The 26,301-nt window shown below is 40.8% G+C and overlaps 1 protein-coding gene across 4 annotated transcripts; it reads right to left on the reverse strand.

Annotated features, from left to right (window-relative positions):
- Positions 1-463: 463 nt before the first annotated feature.
- Positions 464-23,480, reverse strand: NCOA4 (nuclear receptor coactivator 4). Of its 4 annotated transcripts, none has more exons than XM_047703336.1 (11): positions 23,333-23,421; positions 20,067-20,196; positions 9,545-9,699; positions 8,171-8,311; positions 7,901-7,989; positions 7,268-7,376; positions 6,634-6,723; positions 5,953-6,099; positions 3,435-4,451; positions 2,448-2,588; positions 464-2,061 (listed from the first exon to the last, which is right to left on the reverse strand). In XM_047703336.1, the coding sequence occupies exons 3-11, from the start codon at positions 9,683-9,685 to the stop codon at positions 2,056-2,058; spliced, it is 1,881 nt and encodes a 626-aa protein (XP_047559292.1). In that variant the 5' UTR covers positions 9,686-9,699; positions 20,067-20,196; positions 23,333-23,421; the 3' UTR covers positions 464-2,055. The 4 variants fall into 4 exon arrangements, with proteins under 4 accessions (XP_047559292.1, XP_047559293.1, XP_047559295.1 ...); XM_047703337.1 differs by having other exon boundaries at positions 5,953-6,096; positions 23,333-23,420; XM_047703339.1 differs by lacking the exon at positions 20,067-20,196 and having other exon boundaries at positions 23,333-23,480.
- Between the last annotated feature and the right edge of the window lie 2,821 nt (positions 23,481-26,301).

Consider the following 26,301-nt stretch of genomic DNA (forward strand, 5'->3'; position numbering starts at 1 on the left):
GAGGTAAGGGCAAGTAACTTAATTTCTGAGTTTGTTTTCTCACCTATGAAATAAAGTTAAATAAAATTGCACTGCAGGTTATACATATATGTAATAAATACTAAACAACTGGTGATTATTATGAAGGGAAAGAGGAAAAGTAGGGCCTTTGGCATGCACCTAGTAAGGAGTCTTGATAGGAAAGCTCTGAGGCTAAAGGCCTCTAGTTCTTCTTAAAAATGAGTTTAATATATTTCATAAAAAGCAGGTTAAAAATTAAAAGAGCAGGTCTGAAGTCTGCAGGAAAAGACTCAAAATGAAGTTAGTAATATACCTTTTACTAATTTAAGATTCATAAAATACATTGATATTTAAGTGAATATAAAAACAATTTATGTTCAAGTTTCTAAGCTGTACTCCTACCCAATGATTAACGCGGTAGAACATTTTGTGACAAGGTAGTCTTACAAATACACGCAACAACTATGGCTGTTAATGCTTTTAATGGAGTGGGTACAAAATGCATCAATGCAAAAGAATGTTTTACATATTCATTAGCATGGTGATGAATGTAAAATTAGAAATACATCCTTAAACCTCAAAAAACTACGAAGTTTCCTGCAACCTAAGATAATGGAAAAGGCTCCTTAAGTTTTTACCTGCCATCTTTATTAATAAAGTTCTAAGTGGTATTGGGGGGGGGGGGCAAAAAAAAAAAAAATAGAAGGTTCTTTTCAGCTGTGGTTCAAGAAGTCTAATGAAGCTGTATGGCAAGGACTGTGGGACTATGAAGTTTCCCCAGAAGGGTTTTTAGATGACCATATCACAAACCTGGAAAGTATTAACAATAACACAGAGGCAAGCTGAGTGGCTAATAGTTTAAAAGCCTGGAAAGCAGCTATGTATCTCACCTTAGAGAATTTAAAAACATTATAAATCGCATTTCCTACAGAGAAACCTTTTAAAGCATGGACATGACTTTTAAGGATACTGAGAAGACATCAAGTTTTCATAAAGCTTCAGTAAACACCCCCAAGGCACAAGTGTTCAAAACAGCCTGTTCACTAAAATGTCACTGCATTCTAATACTTTCAGAGGTATAGGTTTGCTATGCTTGCAGTGAGAGGACAATTAATTTATTCCTAGTTAAAAGCACCAGGTGTCAAGCTCAGCTTCCCCTTACACAGGATGCACCAATAACCCTTAGCAAATAGTTCAAGTAGTACATTTCCAACATGTCTTGCCTTTTGTTCTTTGATTGATTAGTCAGCACTAGGGCTCTCTGACCTGTAGTTCAGAATATTTTGAAAGTGGCTAGGACTACCCTAAATATAGTCTTGAAGCAATATGGAGCTCTTTTAGAGCTCACTAGATACTTAAATAATAATATTTAGAAAAGGGAAAAAGACAAAATTTGCAGTAGCTGAATCTTTCAAAAGAGAAAAATAATGTAGAATCTGACATGTAAGTTAAAATGTTTTGTAATTAATGTCCAAAATGGCCAAGATTGTTAATACACATTTTGGTAAGAGAAAAAAAATCACTACATTGGCAAGGTTAACTATTTGTGTGAAATACACTATATATTAAACAGAAGAATCATTTTCACCACCAACGGAAGAAAACCCACAGCAAGGGAAGCATCTAAAGGAGGACAATCAAAAGTTTAGGGAAGCTTACTAGCTTTCCAATACATCAACACGCCTTGATTATACAACTATTTCATTTTTAAAACTACAGTGTTTTAATGTACTTGTAGTAACAATCCAATCTAAGGAGCTGTAGAGGCTTATGAAAAAGACCTATCCACCAAGATGCTATTTCTAGTGTAGGGCTGAGTTAATACTTCTGTAAGAAGGAACTGAATCACCTTAGCATCAACAAACAGCCTTTTTCTTTTACACAGTAACTCATAATTTGATGACTTATTTCTCTTCACTAGCTCAAAATTAGACAGGAAAGGAACTAAGCTGACTGGTCAGACCCAGAAATACAATGATTTTGTAAGCCACACAGTCACTCGGCCCATGGATGTGTGAATCTGCAGAAAAGCTGCTTGACTCGTATTCCATTCTTTCACATCTATAAAGAAAAGCCCAAAGATTAGAGTCACTTCACTATAGGATAAAAGCAAATCTCTCCCACAACCTCCCTTAGAGCGGATTTATTTCTAAATAGGCTAATAAAATCCACACAGGCTCTGAAAATTCCCAACAGTTTTATCATCTTGAAGGGTCACTTTCAAGTATGTCCTAGTTATTTCATAAAGCAAGTTCAACTGAAATACCTGAAAAACTGTTATGATCCCCCCCACCGCCAGCCACTTCTCACTTGCCTAGCATACGTGCCATTAACAGGAATATAGTTCAATGGGTCCTGTTACTTCCCAGTGAAGACAAAACATTTACAAACAGCTAAAATCTCGTTTTTGGTTTTTTTTTTTCTTAACACTAGTGGAATGTACACACCTGTAGAGGAGTTCGATATAACCACTTTTCTTTGTCAACTTTAAGCTGCATGCAGGCAAAGAGGTCACAAACTGCTGGGAGGCCGTAACGGTCTTGGGGAAAGTTACGTTCCTCCTGTAGGGGTGAGTTAAGTAATACTTCCTGCAAGAAGACAAAAAGGGTGGGTTGCTACATGACAGCTGGGAGGCAAGAGACCCAACTTAACTCATCTTCCAAATAGTGTAGTGTCTGTAAGGAATATTTTGCCATGTCGTAATAATGTTGTAAATGTTGGCCATTCTAATAAGAACAATGGTACAACAGTTTAATCTTTTCCATAAACAGCCAATAAAACAGTCTGGGTTTTGTTTTCCTTTTTTTGTTTCCTGCAGGATGGGAATTGGGGGTCTGGAAAATACACCAAAATTTCAGTGTGAATCACTAATCTTCCATCAAAATTAATAGGCCAAATAACATTTAACATACTTAAGGATCTGGCCCCTTTACAAGATTTGTGATTAAAGTATAAATCAGGGGGGCGCCTGGGTGGCTCAGTGGGTTAAGCCGCTACCTTCGGCTCAGGTCATGATCCCAGGTCCTGGGTTTGAGCCCCACATCGGGCTTTCTGCTCAGCAGGGAGCCTGCTTCCTCCTCTCTGTCTGCCTCTCTGTTTACTTGTGATTTCTCTCTGTCAAATAAATAAATAAAATCTTTAAAAAAAAAAAAAAAAAAAAAAAAAAAAAAAAAAAAAAAGTATAAATCAGGGCCCCTGGGTGGCTCAGATGGTTAAGCATCTGCTTTCGGCTCAGGTCATGATCCCAGGGTCCTAGGATCGAGTCCCACATCAGGCTCTCTGCCCCGAGGGAAGCCTGCTTTCCCTCTCCCACTTCCCCTGCTTGTGTTCCTGTTCTGTCTCTCTGTCAAGTAAAATTTTCCTTTTTAAAAGAAAAAAAAATGTACAAATCTACTAACTATAGTTCCAATGGTGTTATTTTGATGTGTGCTCACCTTGGCCTTCTTTCGAAGTAGCCACTTGTCTTCTCTTGAGGTTAACTGGCTGAGGTTTCCCATTTTCTTTCCTGGCAAGACCCAGTCAGCTGTGTTTAAGGGACACCACGAAGTGGCCACCTGGTTCATAAGCTTTTGCTTGCCAGCTCTATCTTCAGTACTAGGCACTTCTTTGGGACAACCTTCTTTGCATGAGGGTGTGATGAGCCACTCTGACAAAGGACTGTTCCTTATGACTTGGAAGGAATCAGCAATTCTGGAAGGAGCCACTGCCTTTGACATCTTAGCTTGTTGTGTTGCCTCTTTTCTGGAAGGACAGAGCCACATACTCAGGGAATCTGTACACTTCTCAGGCTCAGGATTTGGTTCCACAGGCATACCATTTTTGTCTTTTCCTTCTTTCTTCAGAAGCCATTTACACAGAGCTTCCTTCTCACAGTTCTCATCACACACACACTCTGCAAAACTTGTACAGGGCTCGTTGGCCTTGCATACCTCCTCTACTTTATATGGGTCCTGATGGTTCTGAATAAGCAAATCCTCCGTAATCAGGCTCGGAGTAGACAAGGGTTTCTTGGCCTCGGAATGGTCATTCAGGCACTTTAGATTGCCTAGGTTTTCAATTTCTACACCCTTGGGCTGGTTGCCCCGACAATTGGAACAGGAATCGGACTTGACAAGCCAATCATTCACACTATAGGGCTCCTGGAACACGTGCAAAAGGAGCTTCAACTTCTCATTGGTTTCACAGCTGCCATTCCCAGGCTTCTCCAGTTTATGGGATTCCTGAGGAGTCAACAGCCAATCAGAAAGGTCCATCTCATCTTGATCAAGAAGGTCCAGGTCTCCAACCTTTTCAATTTCAACAGAGTAAGAACTGGTGGTAGAATGGCTGTTACACTTTTGGGAAGTTGGTTTTTCAGGAACCTCTTGTTGCTGACTCTTGTAGAGCCAGTTTTCTAAGCCCTTTACGTTGCCCCAGACATTACTGAAGAAATTGCAGGCTCTGGCAGAAGTCTACACAAGAAGTACACAGTATTAGTTCAAAAGAACATTATGGCTGCTTTGGAATTCAATGATAAGAGTTCTATCTGCACATGTATTACACTGCCCAGTGTTTCTAAATGTTCATAGATAAGACCAAGAGACAAAGGATTTCTCTACTGCAATATTTAAATACGTGAATAACAAAAAAATTAATTTTCTGCAGCTTTAAAAAAACTAAAAAAAATAGTAAAGACAAAGTAGGAGAAAGTACTTGTAGCATATTTGACAGAAAAGACTGGCAGTTCTACGTAATAAATCTTTATGAATAGGGAGCGTGGGTGGCTCAGTGGGTTAAGCCTCTGCCTTCAGCTCAGGTCATGATCTCAGGGTCCTGGGATCGAGTCCCACATCGGGTTCTCTGCTCAGCAGGGAGCCTGCTTCCCCTCTCTCTCTGCCTACTTGTGATCTCTCTCTGTCAAATAAATAAAATATTTTTTTTAAAAATCTTTATGAATAGGGCGCCTGGGTGGCTCAGTGGGTTGGGCCGCTGCCTTCGGCTCAGGTCATGATCCCAGGTCCTGGGTTCGAGCCCCACATCGGGCTCTCTGCTCAGCAGGGAACCTGCTTCCTCCTCTCTCTCTGCCTGCCTCTCTGCCTACTTGTGATTTCTCTCTGTCAAATAAATAAATAAAAAATCTTAAAAAAAAAAAAAATCTTTATGAATAAAGAAGACAAAAATGAACAAAGGATATGATTAGGGAACTCATCCAGGAAGGCTAATAAACATGAAAAATATTCAACCTCCATAAGCAAAGAAACTTCAAAACAAGTAAAACTGTTACTTTATATCAAATTTGGAGAAAAAAGGAACTTATAAATATGATTGTCACTATTCAAGAAGTTTCAGGGAAGGAAGCACCCTCAAATATTCTGCTGTGTATTCTTCTGAATATAAACTGGTACCAACTTCCTGGAAAGCCAAACTGGCGATATGTATCCAAAGTCTTGAAGGGTATGCAGAATTATAATCTAGAAATGTAATTTCTAGGATTTTACTAATCAAGAATGTGCACAAACGAACTCCTGGCTGTTTAGGGGAACTCTGTTTATACCTAGAAAACTAGAGTTTAAGTTATAGCCAATCAATAAAATATTATATGCTATTAAGGATTTTATGGAAGAAATTAAAGAGAAACATATTTGTGCTCTACTAGTGGAAAAAATCCAGTCAAAACAGGATTTACAGAATCATGTTTCTGAAGTATATGTACACATAGAAAAATGGAAGTATATAAACAAGTGTTACAGTAGTTAGCTCTGAATTTTGGGATTATGAGTTTGTATTTCCTTATGGTTCTGTTTTCTAAGCTTTCTATCTGTAGTGAAGAGGTGTCACTGTTGTAATAAAGAGTTGTAAAAATATTTTCAGCTTAGAACTAAAAGCCAAACAAAGACATAAACCATAAGTTAAAAACTAAAACCATCTACTACTACTGTGTCTACCTCAGAAACATTAAAGGCAGCAACACACCTGACTGTTCTCCAAGGTCTGCTTTTGGGTGAGCCAGTCCTGGAGGTTGGTGCTGGGGATGTAAGGAGTCTGACGACCACTGGCAGGTTTGCTTCCAAGGAGCCAGTCACTGAGAGAGACAGCCGTGGTGCTGGATGCTGACTTCTGCTAATCACATAATACTCTGCTGCTTAATGAGGCAATGCCAAATGCCATGGAAGGTTCACCAGAAAAGCAGGAGATCCACACTTTCTAATTTTGGCTTCCCACTGACCCTGCACATATCACATGACTTCCCTAATCCTCCATCTTCACAATTATAAAACAAGAAGTATAGCTCATCTCCAGGGTTGCTCTCAATTCAAAACATCTAGCATTCCTATTCACATTGCCTTAAGAATTATAAAGAGAAGGTTCCCTAAGAGAGAACTACCCCAATCAGAGAGCTAATGATAATATGTCTTATGAACTAATTGATAACAATTGACTTTTTCTCCTAACACCTATAAAACCTCTAAATTTCTATCTGACATTCGGTCTCAAAGGGAGTGTTTAATTGCATAAATTAACTCATTTCCACTGGTGCCATTTTGCAAATAAATGGTACCAAAAAGTAAATAAATAAAAGTGATTTACTCAAAAGCCAAAAGACATATAAGCCAAGTAATAACTTAGTTACCAGAAACAAAAATGACATTTTACCTGTTCTGGCAATGGGATATAACCTCTTTTCTCCAGGAAAGGCCCAATATTTGATGAATTAGCATGAGCAATCAGGTGCTCAGGAATTTGCTATAAAATGAAAGGAAATTAATCACATTTATTAACGTTATGCTTTCATCCTAAAAAGGTGAAACTGTAATTCCTCAATTTCAAAAGTAATAAGCAAAGCATTATCATTTCACTAGAATATTCTTTACACTAAATTCAATGACCTACACAAGTAGTTAGGAAATCTGAGAATTCTCTACTACATAACTCACTATACAAGAGAATTCTTCACCAGAACTGCTAGTAATACCACTTTTACAAGTCCCAAACGAGACCGTGTTTGGTTTTTTATTTTAAAGACCATTCAAGTCATAGATTTTATAAGAAATATGTCAAAAGTTATGTAAAAGGATACAAGATGAATTCTGGAGATTTTAAGTGAGTCAGTTCCACATTCCAAGAACTACCAGCCTAATGCTCTATCAACTTAATCAGAACATGAAACTTCTGAAGCAGAGCAAATGCTCAAGAAAGCCACTATTCATAGTAAAAATTTTCAAGACCATCTGTGAGTCCACAGATCTGAGAAGTGCTCTACGAATTGTCTGAGATCAACACTACTCACAATGGTCTTGAGGGATCCAAACGTGGTGATGGCCTGACGCAGAGCAGCTGTGTCTGCTTCAAACAGTAGGAGAGTCGAATCTTCGGGTTTGAGGGTCAAATTGCCCAGTCTGGAAAAAAAATAAACAAAATCTATTTTTAAGGAATAATGATTTTAATCTAAAACAAAAGCCAAAGTGTGAATGATTTGAAATGATTGTACTTTACTTTTCTAAGAAACTCATCAAAGGCAGATGACTTCACTATGTACCATCAGGTATAATATTAAGTATATAAAGTCAGATGATCTTATCACAGGAAAAGAGAAGTCAGGTTAAGTCCAAGACATACAATAAGTCACGAAATTGACTTTTTTTTTAAATACATTGAAGTTGGGGAAGCTGGGTGCTTCAGCTGGTCAACCATCTGCCTCGGGCTCAGGTTATGATTCGGGGCTTTTAGAATCAAACCCCATGTCAGGATCCCTGATCAGCGGAAAGCCTGTTTCCTCCCTCTCCCCACCCACCCCAACTGTCCCCCACCCCTGCTCTCTCTTGATATCTCTCTCAAATAAATAAATAAAATCTTTTAAAAAATAAAATACATACATCAAATCAAAGAGCCAAAAGTCAAAACAAGTAAAAAATATCTTTACCTCTCCAGGCACACAGAAACTTGATTGGCTAGATCTTTGTTTTGGGTGCACTCTAGTTGATGAATAAGACAATTGAACTGGCCCAGTAACTGTAAGAAAAATGGAACCATGTAGCCAGTGATACTAAAAGCACCAAATATATCCAAGTTAACAAACAGCACTTGAAATTAAACTTATACCTGATATTTATTAATGCTACATTATAGGAAAGACATTCTTTGGAAACCAGAAACCATACTCAAACTGATTACAGCCTGGCAGCCTCCTTACCCAGTAGAGCTGTTGGGTCTGCTGCTGAAGTGTCTCCTCTTTAAGCTGATAGAGGAGATCTACCTGCTCATACAGCCACACCTCACGGCTTCGAAGGCATTCCAGGTGACGGCTTATGCAGCTGTGAATCTGGGCTTTGACCTAGGAAACATATACCTATTAACCTCACTGCTGTTAAAAAGCCCAAAGAATGGTGTTTCCCACAGAATGGTTTCTTAAACTTATGGGGCGGGGTCACAAATCCTTTTGGTCATCCAATCATATCTATGGAGCATCTCCCCAGAAAATACATATTATATACTCAAAATTTTACCCGTTAATTCTGGAATTTATGGTCCCCAAAGCAAAACCATGGACCCAGTTTAAGAATTCCAGCCATAAAAGCATTCATAAGCTCTAAAATGCTCCTTCAATATCCCCTCTCTCCAAAGATTAGCAGGTTTATTTGGATGACCTAAAGTAATCAAGAGAAAATAAAAGGATAGATCATGTAATGCTGATCCCCCTCAGTTTTCCATCCAAGTTGAAAACCTAAAGTCTTACAAATTTGCCAGTGGAGTAAGACAGGAGTATTAATAGCTAGCCCTTATCTCTTTTCTCATTCTATGAATGAGCAATCTATTTACAGAGGCCAATTCAGTAAAGAGATGTGCGACTACCTGTGAACAGAGAGAAGACCACAAGGACAGACAGTTTAAGTAAACCTATAAACTAAATGTTTCTGGAAACATAAACAGCAATTCAAAAAAGAATAAATATAAAAATCCGCAGGACAGAAATCAGAACAGCTATAAATTATCCATGAGAATTCACGTAAGAAACTATTTTAAAACAAATTTTTTCTGTATAATAAAGTTGTATTTCAAAGTCATGTAATACGTGGTCTTCCCACTCACCAATAGAATAATACTAGATCAATGGAACAAAGAGATTTCATTCTGGCTTGATCTAACAGATAAAGTTATTTACAGAACCATGCCACCGCCAAAACCATGCCACCACTAAGTTAAAAGATGGCAGGGGACATGATGAAGTACCACCCTTCAGGCATCAAGGACACATAGCTGGGAATTATGGTATTCATTCATTTTGTTATTTTTTACTGAGGGCAGTACTTGGCACAGGGACCACACAGAAGAGCAATTAAAAAATGCATGCTGAACTGAACTCTTTAAGGTAGTACAAGGTTTTTCAGACTCTTCTACCATCTGCTTAATTTCACTTGGGAATCAAAGGTACCAACATTTCAGGCATACCACGCAAGGCATCAGGTGAAACTTTTTGGTTGGCAGAGAGAAGCCAAGCCCTTAGCCATACTCTAACTAACCCTGTGCTGAGAGTCCAGACAAGGGAAGAAAAAAGCACATGTCACACCTCTTGCAGGTTATCTTTAATTTGCTGTTCAGCCCGGAGAACTCCACCAATAGCAAGCTCCAAGTCCCTCCGTGCATCACAACACCTCAAAAGGGGCTCTCTAGTACTGGAGCAGCCACTCTGGTCCTGTGAGGTACTCATTCTGCTCACTGTTCCTTTGAAAGAAAAAAAAAAAAAAAGAACAATCTAAATTGCACTGTAATTACAACCAAAAACCACCTTTCAATCATCCCCCAAATGATCATTCCAACCAGCTCCCAATTACTAACTTACTTAGATTACTTCCAACACAGACCTGGCACACAGTATACCCTTAATAAATACTGCCTCTTCTTCCCTCCCCACCACTACTGCATTCCTACCCTACAATTCTATGCATGTACTTTAGTGACATTTTTTTTTAATTTTTTTTTTAATTTATTTATTTGAGAGAGAGACAGTGAGAGAGAGCATGAGCGAGGAGAAGGTCAAAGAGAGAAGCAGACTCCCCGTGGAGCTGGGAGCCCGATGCGGGGCTCGATCCTGGGATTCCCTGGATCATGACCTGAGCCGAAGGCAGTCGTCCAACCAACTGAGCCACCCAGGCGTCCCATTAATTTTTATTTATTTATTTGACAGAGAGAGATCACAAGTAGACGGAGAGGCAGGCAGAGAGAGAGAGAGAGGGAAGCAGGCTCCCTGCTGAGCAGAGAGCCCGATGCGGGACTCGATCCCAGGACCCTGAGATCATGACCTGAGCCGAAGGCAGCGGCTTAACCCACTGAGCCACCCAGGCGCCCCCTTTAGTGACATTTTAAATGTGAACAGATTATTCCTAAAAAACAAAACAAAAAGCACTAATTTTCCTGAACTGATATGGCATATGACCTCCAAGAAGTTAAAAGAACACTACAGTGTTCTTGTGTACACTATGTACACACATAGGAGGCACATGTTCTTGTTCTGAAAGGTCTAGAAGGATCCGTAATTACTTTGAAAAGCAACTACAAACTATTAACTTGGTAAGCAGAATTAAGAACACTTCGGATTTGGCATTTACCTAAATTGACTGGGAAAATGGAAATTTTAAATTATTTTAAGGTGGGGCTTTTTTTTTAATTTAGAAAGGCTTTAGGAATGGTTTCATAGGTAGGATGCTCTCAAAAAATCTTACAAAGTAACTTCAAAGGATTCTGATATAAGGGAGGTGCTTACAGGCATTGGTATGGGAAACTACAGAGTTTTCTAATCATCTTAGGTTTACAAGAGATAAGAAACAGATGTGGAAAGAACAGCACACAAGCAATGATAAAATGATAAGAGACTGAGACAGAAGATGGTTGGAAAAACAATGAAGCAAAAGCTTGACAAAAACCACTGGAAGAAGTATGGTGTCTATCTTAGATAGATCTAGAATCAGAGATAGTTTCTAAACACTTAGAAAAAAGCAGTAATCAATGTAACCCAGCAGGTGTTCACTAAGCCTCATGACATCAAAGTTATTTCCTTCTTGGACAATTCTACTAAACCAGCCACTCAATGTAGTCCTGCAGCCACACTCTTATCTGGATGCTCAACAGTATGTCCTGTGTCAAGGTGATATCCTATCTTTGGGGACAAGTGAATATGAGATAAACAGGTACAACTAAATGGAATCCTAAGATTATTTTTTACGAACAACTCAAAAGGATAGAAGACTGAATGAAGCCAGTTTATAAAGTTTTTAGAGGTATGTTTTCCCCCACACTCCCCTGTTTTTCCTAATTACATGGATCTAAAAAAAAAAAAAAACAAAAAACAGAAAGCAGATATTACAGTTGCAGTTAACAAGTGACTTTGATAAAAAGATTCCACAACAATCTCTACACAGCTGTTAAATTTGATAAAACAAAATATAAATTTTTAAAACTTGAATGGGGGAGGACAAAGTGGAAGAGAATAAAATGTTTTTTAAAAGGATGAAGATTTTTGGGACGCCTGGGTGGCTCAGTTGGTTGGACGACTGCCTTCGGCTCGGGTCATGATCCCGGAGTCCCGGGATCGAGTCCCACATCGGGCTCTCAGCTCCATGGGGAGTCTGCTTCTCCCTCTGACCTTCTCCTCACTCACGCTCTCTCTCACTGTCTCTCTCTCAAATAAATAAATAAAATCTTTAAAAAAAAAAAAGGATGAAGATTTTTAATTGAAAGTAACCTCTATATGAGTTAGCACTGTGCTGGGTCCGAGAGAAAACACACCATTTGCATTTACCAACAGTAGAGTGTTTGTCACAGGACTAAGCTGTTCCATGTTTATTAAACTAAATTTAAAATTTCTTTCTGAATAACACACTTTAGAACAGGCAAAGGGACCTTCAAACCATGAAAAATTTCTCCAGGAAGGGAAGCTGTTTAGCCTAGATAAGTCTCTGGGAGGACTTGATTACGATACTCAAATACTTGGTGACCGCTTGAAAAGACTTAGATTTGTTCAGAATCACCCAAAGGGAGTAGAGGAGGATTACCAGGAGACATCTGAGGGAACGCATGAAAGAACCTCGTGTCAGTTCTGAAGGCAGAGACCTTCTCAAAGAAGCCAGCTTTTGGCTGAACGGCAGCCTACCCAGTGTAGAGTCCCCCAAAGGGTTTACTCTTCATCTGAAAGCAAGTGACCTCTGGCCTAGACGGTACCTGCAAGCCTAGGGTTCAGGACCACATGGCTAGCTAAAAGCTGGGAAGGGACAAAAGTGGTATGACCCCCATCCTTAAATAAAATGATGGGAAGAAGAAACCTAATAGGCTTTCTTTTGAGAATCTTAGGGAAAAATACATACTGAGGAACTAGAGATCCTCTAAGAAACTGAAAGATTCAGGAAACGTTGTAACTTCCCTGTTATTTCGCTACCTCAATCTGTTTCCCCATAATGACCTCTAAAAAGGAAGGGCCTCTGTAACTAAATTTGACAGAAATCTTTGCGGAATTTTTTTTTAACCCTCAAAAGGCCAGCTGTAACTATTTTGCTAACTTCTTTTTCACACTGTAAACTGACCTGTTTTAAGCATAGGCATTAGTGTACACTTAGTGCACACTGTAGAGATCCTGAACAATACCTGTGCAACACAAGTGAACTGCTGGCTCATACGTGGAGAGCTAGAGTGTCACCTCATTACAAGTTGCTTCACTTTGCACTTAAAAGTTACATGCAAGGCATATTTAGCTGTCTTCCCAATTATTAGCCAACTTTCACTTGTGCCAAATTTCCCATTCTTAGGTCTTCATCATTCGTATGGAATGCCATAATGCCTGGCACAGTGTAAAATGCAATCAATAAAATTAAATTAAGATGTACTGGGACACCTGGGTGGCTCAGTCGGTTAAGTGTTTGCCTCCAGCTCAGATCACGATCTCAGAGTCCTGAGATCAAGTCCCACATCAGGCTCCTTGCTCAGCAAGGAGCCTGCGTCTCCCTCTGCCTGCTGCTCCCCCTGCTTGTGTGCACTCGCGCTCCCTCTGACCAAAAAAAAAAAAAAAATCTTTTTTAAAAAATAAGTATATAAATAATAAATTAAAATGTACTTCACAATGCCAAACCCGAGCTCTAGATCACACAGGTGGCAAAGTCAAATGCATATAAGTGCTGTTATTACTAGATCCCTAAAGTACTATAAAAACTATCTAACAGGAGGGGTGCCTGGGTGGCTCAGTGGGTTAAGCTGCTGCCTTCGGCTCAGGTCATGATCTCAGGGTCCTGGGATCGAGTCCCGCATCGGGCTCTCTGCTCAGCAGGGAGCCTGCTTCCCTCCCTCTCTCTCTCTCTGCCTGCCTGTCTACTTGTGATCTCTGTCAAATAAATAAAATCTTAAAAAAGAAAAAAAAAACCTATCTAACAGGAACAAAATATGGCAAAAGTACACAAACTGGGTTTTCTCTTTATCAGCTATGGACAGAAGGCAGGATGAGATTTAAGTTACAAAACTGATTTTCCCCACATATTTATCACGTTTTCACATGTTATCCTTCAACGCAGTCATCTTGTTAATAAGGGTCTTTAGAGCCCATCTGTCATGCCCCACCACCTTCAACAGAAGACAGTCTTAAATGTACATTTTTTGGACAAAGTCAAAAGTTTAAGTGCTTCTAAAACTTTCGTGCCTCTAGGATTCCTGTCCTACTAGGTTTGGAGGGGAGGAGGAAGGAGGAGAGAGAGACACACACACACCCCTCAAATAAAGAAAGCTCCAGGAAAACCTAGAGCTCTCCCCAGAGTTCTACAAACTATATATTCTATCTTTGCACAAATCTAATTATGAAATCCAAAGATCATGAAACCACGATTGAGCAACTAACCACAAATGAAGCTAAATCGTTATCATGTGGTTTAACCATAAAATTTCCAAAAAGCTATAACCCTCTAGTGACCAGCACAAACCACACTTTGAAGTTGAAAATCTCTTAGCCATCTCTTTTGTAGACTGTTCTCATTTTACAGATGAAGCCACTAAGGCCCAGACAATTTAAACGACCCATCTAAAAACCACAGGCTTGAGTTCAGAACTAAAGTTCCTAAGGTCTAGTCCTGGATGCTCTCTGACCAGCTTGTTCTTCCTTTAGTGTCTTATCACCCACAAATTACTTTTATTTGCCAATACTAAAGTTTGAAATTAACATTCAAAAAAAACAAAAACAAAAACAACCAAGAATGAACATTCCAATGGCATGCTACTGGAATAACTTCCACTAAGATTCTGTTCATTTTCATAGTCCTCAATAAATTATGACAATTTTTATTAACATATAATGTATTACTTGTTTCAGGGGTACAGCTCTGTGATTCATCAGTCTTACACAATTCACAGCACTCACCATAGTACATACCCTCCCCAACGAAATTATGACTATATTTAGAACTTCTTCCTTGGATAATGCTAACAAAACAAATAGTACCTGTGCATGTCATGATAGTTTCGGAATAATCAGAACACTGACAAATACCAGTGCCAAGTATAAAGGACACAGCAAGCGACCTTGATTCTGATCCCACATCTGTATCACAATCAAAGTTCCATTTGTCTATCTGAAGGCTTAGGCCAGGTCATCTCTAACTGCACCTTCCAGGTCTCACTGTCTGTCACCCTTCCCACCTGCTCCTCCTCCAAAAAAAAAAGTCCACTTTTTAATTTCCTGGCATCCAAATCATTGCTAGAAGCCTACGCCCTGAAAAAATCCACAGCATACATCTATGTTGTATGGATTACTAAATCTGAAATACTGCCAATTTGGTTATCTTTGATGAGACAATATAGATTAGACTGTACAAATTTTCCGGGAAAAAATTATTAATTATAAAATAATTAATATTCCACATTACCTTGAGACATTTCTTCGTCACACGTTACTTTTTTAAAAAAAGGGGGGTTATTTTTTTATTTCACACTTCATTCACTCAAATGCTATATATGTCCTACCCTAGCCTCAACCCACTTTTAATTATTTATGAACACAAGTATTTTTTAAATTCAGGATCTGATTCTCCGTAACTTTTTTTACACCTCGCAAATAAAGGTTAATACTTGAAGAGACTTACACAAAATAAGTAACCATGAAATCACGATAGCATATTTTAAGATTCACACTTCAGAGTTTACTTCGCTGGGATCTATATACTTGTTAACTACAGCAACCGAGCACAACAACTTTCCGAAGCAGTAACTGCAAACCGACCACAAAATTCCCCACCTAAAGCCAAGTAAGACTTTTCTAGTTAAAAGCAACAATGATTCATGCAACTTTCCAGGTTCCCCAACACTTTCTAAGAGCACAGTAGCCCTACGAAGCCGCGGTACGGTCCCTTGAACCCGCAGCCCTCTAGGGTCACCGCTCAGCACGCATGCGCACAGCCGGGGCCGCATAGCCCCCTTCCCCACCCCAGCGTGGCAAGAGACTCCGAGCGCTCCGGCAGCGCCCCTGGGCTGCCCGACGAACCTCGCAGGCGGGTCTCCGCCGCGCGACCAGCCTGCCGAACCGGAGCCGCTTTGACCAGGACTGGAGCGCCGAAGGTTCCCGAGGCCACGAGCCACGTCCCACCCTGCCTGATACTGGCCTCAGACCTCCGCGGCTGGGAGCGCGCACGTCGGCGCCGGGGACGAGCAGAGAGGCTCCGCCCACTCGGGCACCTCCCCTCCCCCGACAACCCTAGGCCCCCGCAGCGGGTAGCAAAGCTTGGGCGTGGCTCCTCCCTCCCCGCCCCGCCGCTTCCGGAAGCCGGTTACCAGGGGCCGCTCTCCAAACTCCCCTCCGCCCTGCTGCTCCAGCTCGTAGCCTCTGTCCACCCCGCTCCGCGCTCCAAATCGTCAAGACGTCTATGGCTTAAGGATTTTGCTGCTATTCACTACAGAGAAATAACAACCGTGGGTCTTCTGAAGGCTTACCGAGTTATTCTTGGAATGTTCCTACCCAGTATTTTATGCCTGTCAGATAACCACTGTCAGCACTGCTGGAGTTCAGCCCTCGCCTTTTGTTCCAGGTGTCCATTATTACTGTCGCCAACTCAATGAGAATTACATGAATTATATGTAAAATGTTTACGACAGTACCTAGCATACAGTATTCCTGTTTGATTATCATGCTCATAGTACGACTAATTTGGTGTCCTTTTCTCCAAAAACAACCCTTACAGCCTGTATATCCAATCAGGCCAGAAGACAAAATCTAGACAGCACTAGTCATTCCCTTTCAATCAATTTTATTAATGTAAGATATTTGCGACAAATAAAAATAGTTTTATTTTTGTAAATAGTAAGAGTAAAGCAAAACCATATGAAAAAAAGCAAAGGAAACACTAACGGCCATCAACTTCAATTAAGAAATCCTCAGATTTCAGATGAACAGACTGTGGAGCCTCTGTTTTATCTATGATGCACAAAGTTTCTGGGATCCCGTTTCAGATATTAATTACCAGAAATAAGGAGAAAACAATTTCTTCTTCATTGGATAACACATTTTGTAAAGATAAAACATTAGACATACTTCTAAATGATGAAAGTTTAAATTTTCTGGCCTTTTGTACTTGAAGTCAAATGGCTAGAAAGGAGGAATTCTCTATTAAAATATAACTGATGTCAAGAACTTTCATCTTTTAGATGCCCCTATAAAATACTCACAATGTAAATACAGTAGAAACTGTGCTATCACCTACATAACCAGTAGTCTCTACACCCTCTCTAAAAGATCCTGACCAACGCCTCCACACACTAAATGCTCCAGCTCTCCCTCACTTGAATTCCTGAGTTAACAGTAACTGAGAGTTAGTGTTTGTTCTGTCAGCTTATGCCAGCTTTAGTTGTTACTATAATGATGTGATTTATTCAATATTATATAAACATAAAAAGACTGTGGAGGAAAAAAATCATAAAAATCCAAAAGAATTCCAGGGGTGCCTGGGTTTCTCAGGGGTTACATATGCCCTCAGCTCAGGACATGATCACGGGGTCCTAGGATCAAGCCTCGGTCATGCTCCCTGCTCAGTGGGGAGTGTGCTTCTTCCTCTGCTCCTCCTCCCAGCTCATGCTCTTGCTTCTTTCTCAAGTGAATAAATAAAAAAATCTTTTTTTTTAAAGATTTTATTTTATTTGACAGACAGAGATCACAAGTAGGCAAAGGGGCATGCAGAGAGAGAGAGAGTGAGAGGAGGAAGCAGGCTCCCTGCTAAGCAGAGAGCCCGATGTGGGGCTCGATCCCAGGACCCTGGGATCATGACCTGAGCTGAAGGCAGAGGCTTTAACCCACCGAGCCACCCAGGCGCCTGGAATAAATAAAAAAATCTTAATAAAAAAGAAATCTAGAAGAATTCTGCATTCAAACTACTTTGTAGGTTCCCCTTGACTTCCTTAAACTTCATTATTTGCCCTTACATCTTTATAAAATGTTTCTATTTTACCTCTCTTCTGCTTCAAGATTTCTATGCTGTCTCAGAACAAGAGAACCATCCACTCCTAGTAGATCATCTCATTTAGAGATAACATAAACTATAACTCTCCAATGACTCCCTACTTGCCTATAGGATAAAGTCCAAATTTCTTACAAAGTTAATAAAGTTCTCTATTTTCTTGCTCCAACACAATTCTCCTGCTATCGCCTCAGGGCAGCCCCACACTGTGACCTGCTACACAGCTATTCTATCCACAGTCATCCAGGCTGATTCACCTTGTCCAGCTTGGCTCTCCCAGTGCTCTCCATCAGCAATACCAGTTCCCTTCTCCTTACCTGTATGCTTTTCTTTTCTAACTATGCTCAAGTTCCACCACTATGAAGCCTTTCCTGACCCAGCACCCCACTCCTCACTGGTTTGGGCCGACAGAGTTAGCTGCTCCTTCCTCTGGACCCACTCTAATCAGTACAGGTTTCCAGCATGACACCTGTAACATGTTACTCTAATTACATGTTACATGTCTGCCTCCTTAGCTTGAGACCTCCAGGAGAAGGTATCATGTTTTATGTGGCTTTGTACACCCTAATGCTGAACAGATAGCCTGATAAGGGTATCTTGGCATTACCAACCCTCTTCACTTTACATGCTCTATTGCAATGACATAAAGAGAATGGTGTCCCTGAAGTTGTGCAGTGCTGTGACCCTAAATTCAACAAAGACTTAACTATGTTTGATAAATAGATAGATGAATAAATGATAAGCAAATGTTCAAGTTCAGACTAGCCAGATGAAGTATAGTTCTTCATTAAACGTAGGTAATCAACTTGATGTCACACTTAAGGCCTGCATTAATTCAGGAAGGTTTTTCAGAGGTGGAAATGTTTCTAGTGTAATGCTACCTTTAGTTTTCTCTCAAACAAGACAAAACTAGCAAGGGTATTGCCACTGACACCATGATCCCAGAACAGGCACTGAGATAAAGCATCTTTCCTGGGTCCAGACCTGACAAAGTTCAGCTATAGAGACTCACAAACATCAGGAAGTCTGTGAGTTAAAGGGGGAAATATTAACTGTACTTGAGCACAGTTAAGTACTTGAGCCAACTCGGGATTTTTTTTTTTCCTAAGATTTCTGCAGTACCACAGAAATTCTAGCTAACATCACAGAAGTTTGGTAGGCTTTCAGAACTGGGGCCCTGCCCGATTTTCAACTTGAAACTTCTGCCCATAATACAGTCAAGGATAGGAAAACATCTACCATCACAGTAATAATACCATTTTATCCCTAATTTTATGATAAGTATCTTGTGGTTTTTCCAACAGGAAGTCAACAAGTAATATAATATTTTCTTCTTTCAAGACCAGGGGACTAGCAATAATGTCAAAATTAAATTCAAAATACACCTAAGATTATGTTCTTATGAAATCAGTACTTGTATTAAAAGACTTAATTTCTTATCTGTAACCAAACTGGCAATCAAAAACCTTTTAACGTATATGGTCAGTTCACTCCTTCACTGAATGAAACTGTCACATCTGTAGAGCACTCTAGGCACTGGGTAAGAGGAATAGTACGTCTCAAGTGTCCCCAAACATACTTCTAGAACCAGAGAGTAACATCTTGATTCCAGTGAATAATCAAGCCAGGCAAAAATCAGGGATGATGACCTGGGATAAGAATGGCTAAGAGAATTAGAATGAATCATTCACATCAGAATAAAAAAAGAACAGCTTCAAAATAACTATTTTAGGGATGCCTGGGTGGCTCAGTAGGTTAAGCATCTGCCTTAGGCTCAGGTCATGATTTCAGGCTTCTGGGATAGAGCTGCACATAGGGCTCTCTGCTCAGCAGGAAGCCTGCTTCTCCCTCATAGGTGCGCTCTCTCTCTCTCTGTCAAATAAATAAAATCTTTTTTTTCTTAAAGATTTTATTTATTTATTTGACAGCCGGAGATCACAAGCAGGCAGAGAGGCAGGCAGGTGTAGGGGGGAAGAGCAGGCTCCCTGCTGAGCAGAGAGCCTCATGTGGGGCTGGATCCCAGGACCCTGAGATCATGACCTGAGCTGAAGGCAGAGGCTTAACCCACTAAGCCACCCAGATGCCCAAATAAATAAAATCTTAATTAAAAAAAAAAAAAAAGTTGAAACACCGTTTTAAAAAAATAACTATTTTATTCTCTTGCCAGTGAATCTACCTAACCCAAAGAGGATGATTACCATGTCAGGCTCTGAGGTATTGTAGACTTGATGTGATTTTTATAAATTATGACCAAATATTATAATTTAACAAGCAAAGACAAGCTGAGAACTATACAGCAGCTCCTCTGACAAGCACACTATTTAGAGACACTATCTAAAGCTACTCAAGTAAAAGTGCTCAACTTGGCCCCCATATCATCTAGACCACTCACCTTGTTTGTGTGTTCTATGCTGAAACAAAGCATTCAGACATATCCACAATGAAAACAAAGCCAAATTCTAAGTTGTGGATAAAAGCTTTAAGAAAGCTAAAAAGCAGCAGGAATAGTAACAAAAATGCCATGGACATCTATAGTGCCTCCATGAAACTGAACTTAATCCAATACATACAATCCATACATACATACCTGATTATAGTCACTTTAGACTTGCAACCTACCTGGTATGCAAACAGAAATACTAAATTCACTGATTTCAGCAATGCCTAAAAAAGTGCTCTCTGAACCAGGGGCACATCCTATTGTGTATCATGCACAGTGATAAATCTTTACTGTCTGAGGCTCCGGCTACTGAAAAAGTCAAACAGATGCACAAAATTAATTGAGATTAAAGCACTGGTCCTCAGAGACACAGTTCAAAGCTGTGGTGGCCTGACGTTGAGATGCTGAGTGTAACTCCCAGGGAAGGAGCTTGGCGGTGCCACTCTAGCTGCTGGGGCGCATACTGCATACTGCCTCAACAGCAAAACAAATGCTGAACATCATTTTTGGTTTTTGCCCTTTTTTATAAAATGGATTTCTTTTATCCGTTTGGATTTCTTTCACTTTGGATTTCTTTCACTTATCGAAAACAGACACAAATGCAGGTCTTTCATAAAGCAAAGTGGCATAATGCAAGCTTTAAAAAACCAGAGGATACCTATATTAGTATAATAGGTAGCTATTTTTATTACTTCTGGTAAGAGTTATATGATGGTGGAATGATAATAAAAGAACACATTTTATTATGTAGCTCATCAACTTAATAAGTCACCATTGTATCTCTCCAGTATTCCTACAGAAACCTCATGACTGCTCCCCATCCTCTCTCCTCACCTCTTTGCTTACTCAGTCCAGCCACAAATGCCTCCTTGCTGTTCCTCCAGCATACCAAGGACACTTCTGCCTCAGGGCCCTTGCACTTTCCTCCAGATATCCTTATGCCCACTCCTTCACTTCCTTAGGGTGTCTGACTACTACTTCCTTAGGCTGTCTTCGCAGTGAAGCTATTCCTCACTATCCTATACAAAATAAATCTTTCTTTCATACACTCCCCCTTAATATATTCCACAGTATTTATAATAATCTGACATGTAGAAACCATTTATTTTCTGACCCCACTTCAGAAAAACACATTAGGAGGTAAGTTTCACCCAGGAAGGAACTTTGTCTTTTTGTTCACTGTTATATAGTAGGTATTCAATAAATATATTCTGAATGAATTCAGTAAGTATTTAATACATCTATGTGCCAAGGGTTTCATTTTTAAACTTTCCATTTAGTCCCCACAAACATTTAAAGTACATATTATCACCACAATTCACTAAAAATAAAGAGTCTACGGGCACCTGGGTGCCTCAGTGGGTTAAAGCCTCTGCCTTCGGCTCAGGTCATGATCCTAAGGATCTGGGATCAAGCACAGCATCGGGCTCTCTGCTCCGAGGGAAGCCTGCTTCCTCCTCTCTCTCTGTCTGCCTCTCTGCCTACTTGTTATCTGTCTCTCTGTCAGATAAATAAATAAAATCTTTAAAAAGAAAATAAAAATAAAAATAAAGATCCTAAAGCTTGATAAAGTTAAATATGTATCACCTATAATCACAAGCTTCCAGGTAGAGGAACTAAGATTTAATCTCAGGTCTGAGTCTAAAGTCCTTAGCCACACAATGTATGTTAAAGGGATCACTTCAGTACTAAGATTTTATGTATTTACTCAACAAATATTTACTGAGTGACTACACTGACATATACTTATGAAAGTCCCTGAGCACAATGGTGAACTTCCTACCTAGAGGAGAATTTGTGCCACTGATTCACCAAAAATTCAGCGGAACATACTAATTCTTTGAAATAAGACACTGAGAGTTAAAAATACACCAGCAGCAATGATGACTGTTTCTGAATGTTTTCCAGTATGCTAACCCTTACTCTCAGAAGGAAATTATTATAAAACATGAGCCAAGAGACTTTTAGATGGGGGTAGGGATGTATCAGAATATCCTGCAGTTTTCTGAAGCCCCTCCACAGGTTCCTGAAATTCTGGCACAGCTAAGCTGATTTAAATCGGGTGGCTAGGCGTGTCCTATGTAATTCTAAAATAAGATATCTCCTCCCCCTCTGAGAATCACATTTTCCTTCCCTTACATAGCTCACTGTGCTTTTCCACTTTTTAAATACCTACCTGTCCAACAGTAATAATGTAATTGTAGAGGTTTATTTAGACACAAAATATCACAAAACTTTAAACCCCTAGGATTTTCCCTGCCCACCCAAGGATAAAAGTCCCATAGAAGAGGGGGAAGGAAAAATAAAATGTAAGGAATATTACTGGACTAGAGCTTACATATATTATCTCACTTCTCTTAACAAATAGGCAAGCTAGCAAACATTCCAAAGAGCAAACCAAGTAATTTCCCTAAGCCCCAAGGCACGTGCACCACCACCCCCACCACTGTAGCATTTGCATAAGTCTTCCTTAAAGGGTCTGACAGTCTTTAAAGTTCAGAAATGTCACGGCCATGGTCACCTCAACCATGATTACCTATCTCATCCTCACCCCAGGAAATAACTCAAGAGTCCTTACAACCACATTTCCAGATCACCAAGTGGGTGGTGGAAAGATAAATCTATCCAAAATACTGTTATGCTATGGTGAACCTTACCCTGATTAGAAAACACCGGAGAACGGTATTGTGAAAAAGCTGCTTTTTCCATCTGACAGCTTTGACCGCTGTCATTCTGGATCGCATCATCCCATCTTACATCACATGGCACGTAAGACTGTTTTATATTACTGTTACCCCGCACAGGAATTTACTTTCACGAAAATAAGCGTTGTGCCTTTTTTTTTTTTTCATTGCTGTGGCCTCAACAAAGGCTGAACACATAGGCAATGAATAAATGATCGCTGGTGGGATGAATCAAGGAATGAGCAAACCTTGCTCTTCTCTGTAAAAAAGGAGAGAGAATCAAGCTACCTCTCGGGATTGTGGGGAGCATTACATGAGAGGGTAGGTAACGCTGTGTTGGCACACAGACGGCCGAAAAAACATCATCTTCCTCGCGTTTTCACCCAACAGTTTGGGAATGGATATGCTCTGCGCCCGTTCAGGAAAACGGGGACCTCTTCGCATGCATGAGGCCCTGGCGAGAGCACGCTAAACCTTGCTGCTGTCACTCCCGGGGCCGGGAGAAGGCGGGCGGGCAGAAGGTGGTGATCCCCTGGCAGAGCCAGTGTCAAGAGCTGAGGAGAGGACAGGCTCAGAGCAGCCAACAGTCAAGAAAAGGTGACCCCCCACCCCCCACCCCGGGGGGCCGGACGGTTTGAGGTAAAGACCGGCCGGGTAGGGCAGGCCCATGCCCGGCAAGCAAGCGGTCATGGCGCCCCGGACAGCCCTCGACCTGAGGGCTAGAGGAGGTGTGCAGGCCCCACGAGCCACTGCGTTCTTACCAGCTCCAAGTGCCGCTACTGGCGATCGGAGTGGAAGCTTCGTGCGAGAGAGACCGGCCCGATCAAGTAAGGGGCCGAAAGGAAGAGTTATCGCGAGAGCACAACCTTCCTCCCACGCCTCACGCCACACGTCTGACAGTCTCGCGAGATATTCGATCGGGTCAGCGCAAAGTCCTTGTCCGCCCTCTAGAGAGCACAGAGCGCAGGCGCGCACTCTTTGAGGCGTTCGATATCCGTGTCCTTTTCCACCCTTTCTAAATATCAGATGAAGTGAAGCAAGATTATTGCAGGCACACTCTGTGCCAAGGATTATCCTAAGTGATTCTCTCAGAAGAAATGTCCTCATAAGATAGATTTTAGCTTTAACCTATGCTTGCAAAAATAAATGTCAGAAGACTCAAAAAAGGACAAATCTTGTATGATTCCACTTACAGAGGGTACCTAGAGCAAGTCAGATTTAGAGAGACCGGAAACACGTTGGTGGTTGCCACAGGCTGGGAGAGAGGAATTATTGTATAATGAGTATAAACTTTCAGTTTGCGATGATGGAAAGTTCCGGTGATGGACGTAGTGATGGTTACACAACAATGTGGATGTAATTCCACTCAACTGTAAACTTTAAAAATGGTTAAAGTGGTAAAATTTACATCCTGTATATTCGGCTACAACGTTCTTTTTTTAATTTTAGTAAACAAAAGTCAGAGTCCAGATTCCAAGCCACATCATCTGACTCCAAAGCATATGTTCGTTTGCACCACATTGTACCATTCTCCACATTTCACCTCTCTGTACCTTTTCTCAAAATTTGCACAGTGTGACATTACCCACATCAGAACTTTTTTGTTTATTTGTGACCAGATATTCATACAGGAATCTTTCTGTCTCAGCTTTGACAGAGGTCCCCAGTTCTCAGCTATCTGCTCTCTATGTTTCCCAGCAAGGTGAAAGACCATTTAAGTAGGTCCCACCCAAGAGTGGCAAGGGGCAAAGCAATCTCTGCAGAAGGCAAAGGGAAGCATGGGTTTAAATACAGACGCTAAAAGGCAGTCAGAGCATGTAGTGGAAGGGGAGCTGAGAAGAAGGAACAGCAAGGCATGTTGGAGAAGTCCACAAAAGCCCCAAAAGGAAGAAAATCATCCTAAACACTGCCACTGGCAGAAGCAGCCAAGACGTACCTGACCCTTAATTCTCTCATCCCCCTCTCCAGTTCAGATACAGACTCTGGATTGATACTTTTGTGTAACTAAAAGTGACCAAAGCACTTTTTAATTATCTTGAGACCAAAACACTAAAGGGCCTGCCTAGATTGCTCAACTAGTCTACATAGCATGTTTAAACAGGTCGGGTTCAGGGGCAGAGGAAAAATAAAGCTCTTTACTGATAGCCCGCAGATTGTTCAACAGAGGACTGTTTGCTTGTTTGTGATCTGTCACGTACACATTTGACTCTAAACCCCAGGACAGCAGAGACCTTGTTTCTCTGGTTCATTGCTTAGCCCCAGGCTCTGACCACTATCTAGCCCAAGCACTCAGTAAAGAGCTGTTGAGTGAACAAATATTCTCTAACACAGAAACAGCAAGAGGTGATTAACACTGTCACTGTCACAAAACGTAAGTTCCGATGTTTTGGGATGGTCTGTATGCAGCAAATGATACTAGAGCCCTGCACCCAAGCCATTTCCATCTACAAGGCAGAATCCCCGGCCTTTTAATACCCCGTCAGGATGTTTGTGGGCATGGAGGTGCTTCTCCCAGGCCATCTGATCTAAACTGCCGTAACTTTAGGGTGTCTAGCAGGCTCAGTTGGTAGAATATGGGACTCTTGTTCTTGGGGTCATGAGTTCAAGCCATACATTGTGTCTAGAGCTTACTTTGGAAAACAAAACAAAACAAACAAAAAAAATCCTGTCCTAACCTCAAGCAAACACAAAGGTATATGTGGGACACAGTATGGAGAATGCTTTCTGAAGAAAAGGAAGGAAGGATAAACACGAAAACCTCAAAGAAAATGAGGGATCTGATTTCATCTTGAAGACACATGCTTTTTTTGTATTGTTCTCCAGATATCTGGATACCAGGGCAGAAGACTGCAGACATTAGAAGTGACAGAAGCAGCAGTGGTTCCCTAAGTAGGAGACATACAATGATCTACTGCAGTATACATTATAAAACCATTATAACTTTTATTCATATTTATTTTTGTCTCCTTTCAGTATTTGCATAATTTATAACACATACACATTTATAAACTGATGCATAATAATTTATAAACTAAAAGCATATACAGATTTAAGTGTTTGTTCAAAAGCTTTTTTTACTGGTAGGTAGGGTTACACAATCATGGATTGTTAGAGACCAAAGAGGAACGAGGCCTGGCCTGGGAAAGCCTGGGCCCTCTTAGGCTGCAAGCCCTGGGCCCATAACAAGCACATTACATTACCTATTCAACTGACAATACAAGTCCTTTCTGGGTGATTCTGTTCAGCCACCTTATGGCTGCAGGTCTCCTCCTGAAGATTTTATGGCACTTGGTTTTTGTCATTAGCACACAGGTGTAGCAGGGCTGTCATTGAGATGAGAGCGAGACCTGTTAGAAGGCATAGAATGCCTGGCCTCCCCAGGACTAGCTCTGTGATGGAAGCAGCCTACACTCCAGCTGTCTGGGGTGACCCTCACCAACTTAAGATCACTCTTTGGCTGGAAATACTGAAATGCCATCTTCAGGAACCTGGACCTGAACATACAGAACTTGAACTATCAACATATAGACCATCCCTGGCATCACTCCAAAATTCCACCCTGCCCTGCATCCACAGAAAGGCAGCAGTAAGTTCTGACAGGCCCAGAAGCAGATCTGGGCTCCTGTGGGGCCAGTCAGCTTGTTCCAGCCTGACTCTTCTTGCCCTCCCTACTCAGGATTTGCCAGCGGTACTGCTGCTTGAATATGGGAAGGGAACTCTCCCTGGCATG

Source organism: Lutra lutra, chromosome 14, assembly GCF_902655055.1.
Source record: "Lutra lutra chromosome 14, mLutLut1.2, whole genome shotgun sequence".
NCBI classification, from domain to species: Eukaryota; Metazoa; Chordata; class Mammalia; order Carnivora; family Mustelidae; genus Lutra; species Lutra lutra.

What these genes read in the sequence shown, in the direction of transcription:
- NCOA4 (XM_047703339.1), bottom strand. Translation starts at nt 9,685, where the DNA reads ATGAGTACCTCACAGGACCAGAGTGGCTGCTCCAGTACTAGAGAGCCC. An exon ending in TTAAAGATAACCTGCAAGAG is followed by an intron (nt 8,312 to 9,544) that starts GTGTGACATGTG and finishes TATGTTTCCTAG; the next exon opens with GTCAAAGCCCAGATTCACAG. An exon ending in TTGGATCCCTCAAGACCATT is followed by an intron (nt 6,724 to 7,267) that starts GTGAGTAGTGTT and finishes TTCATTTTATAG; the next exon opens with CAAATTCCTGAGCACCTGAT.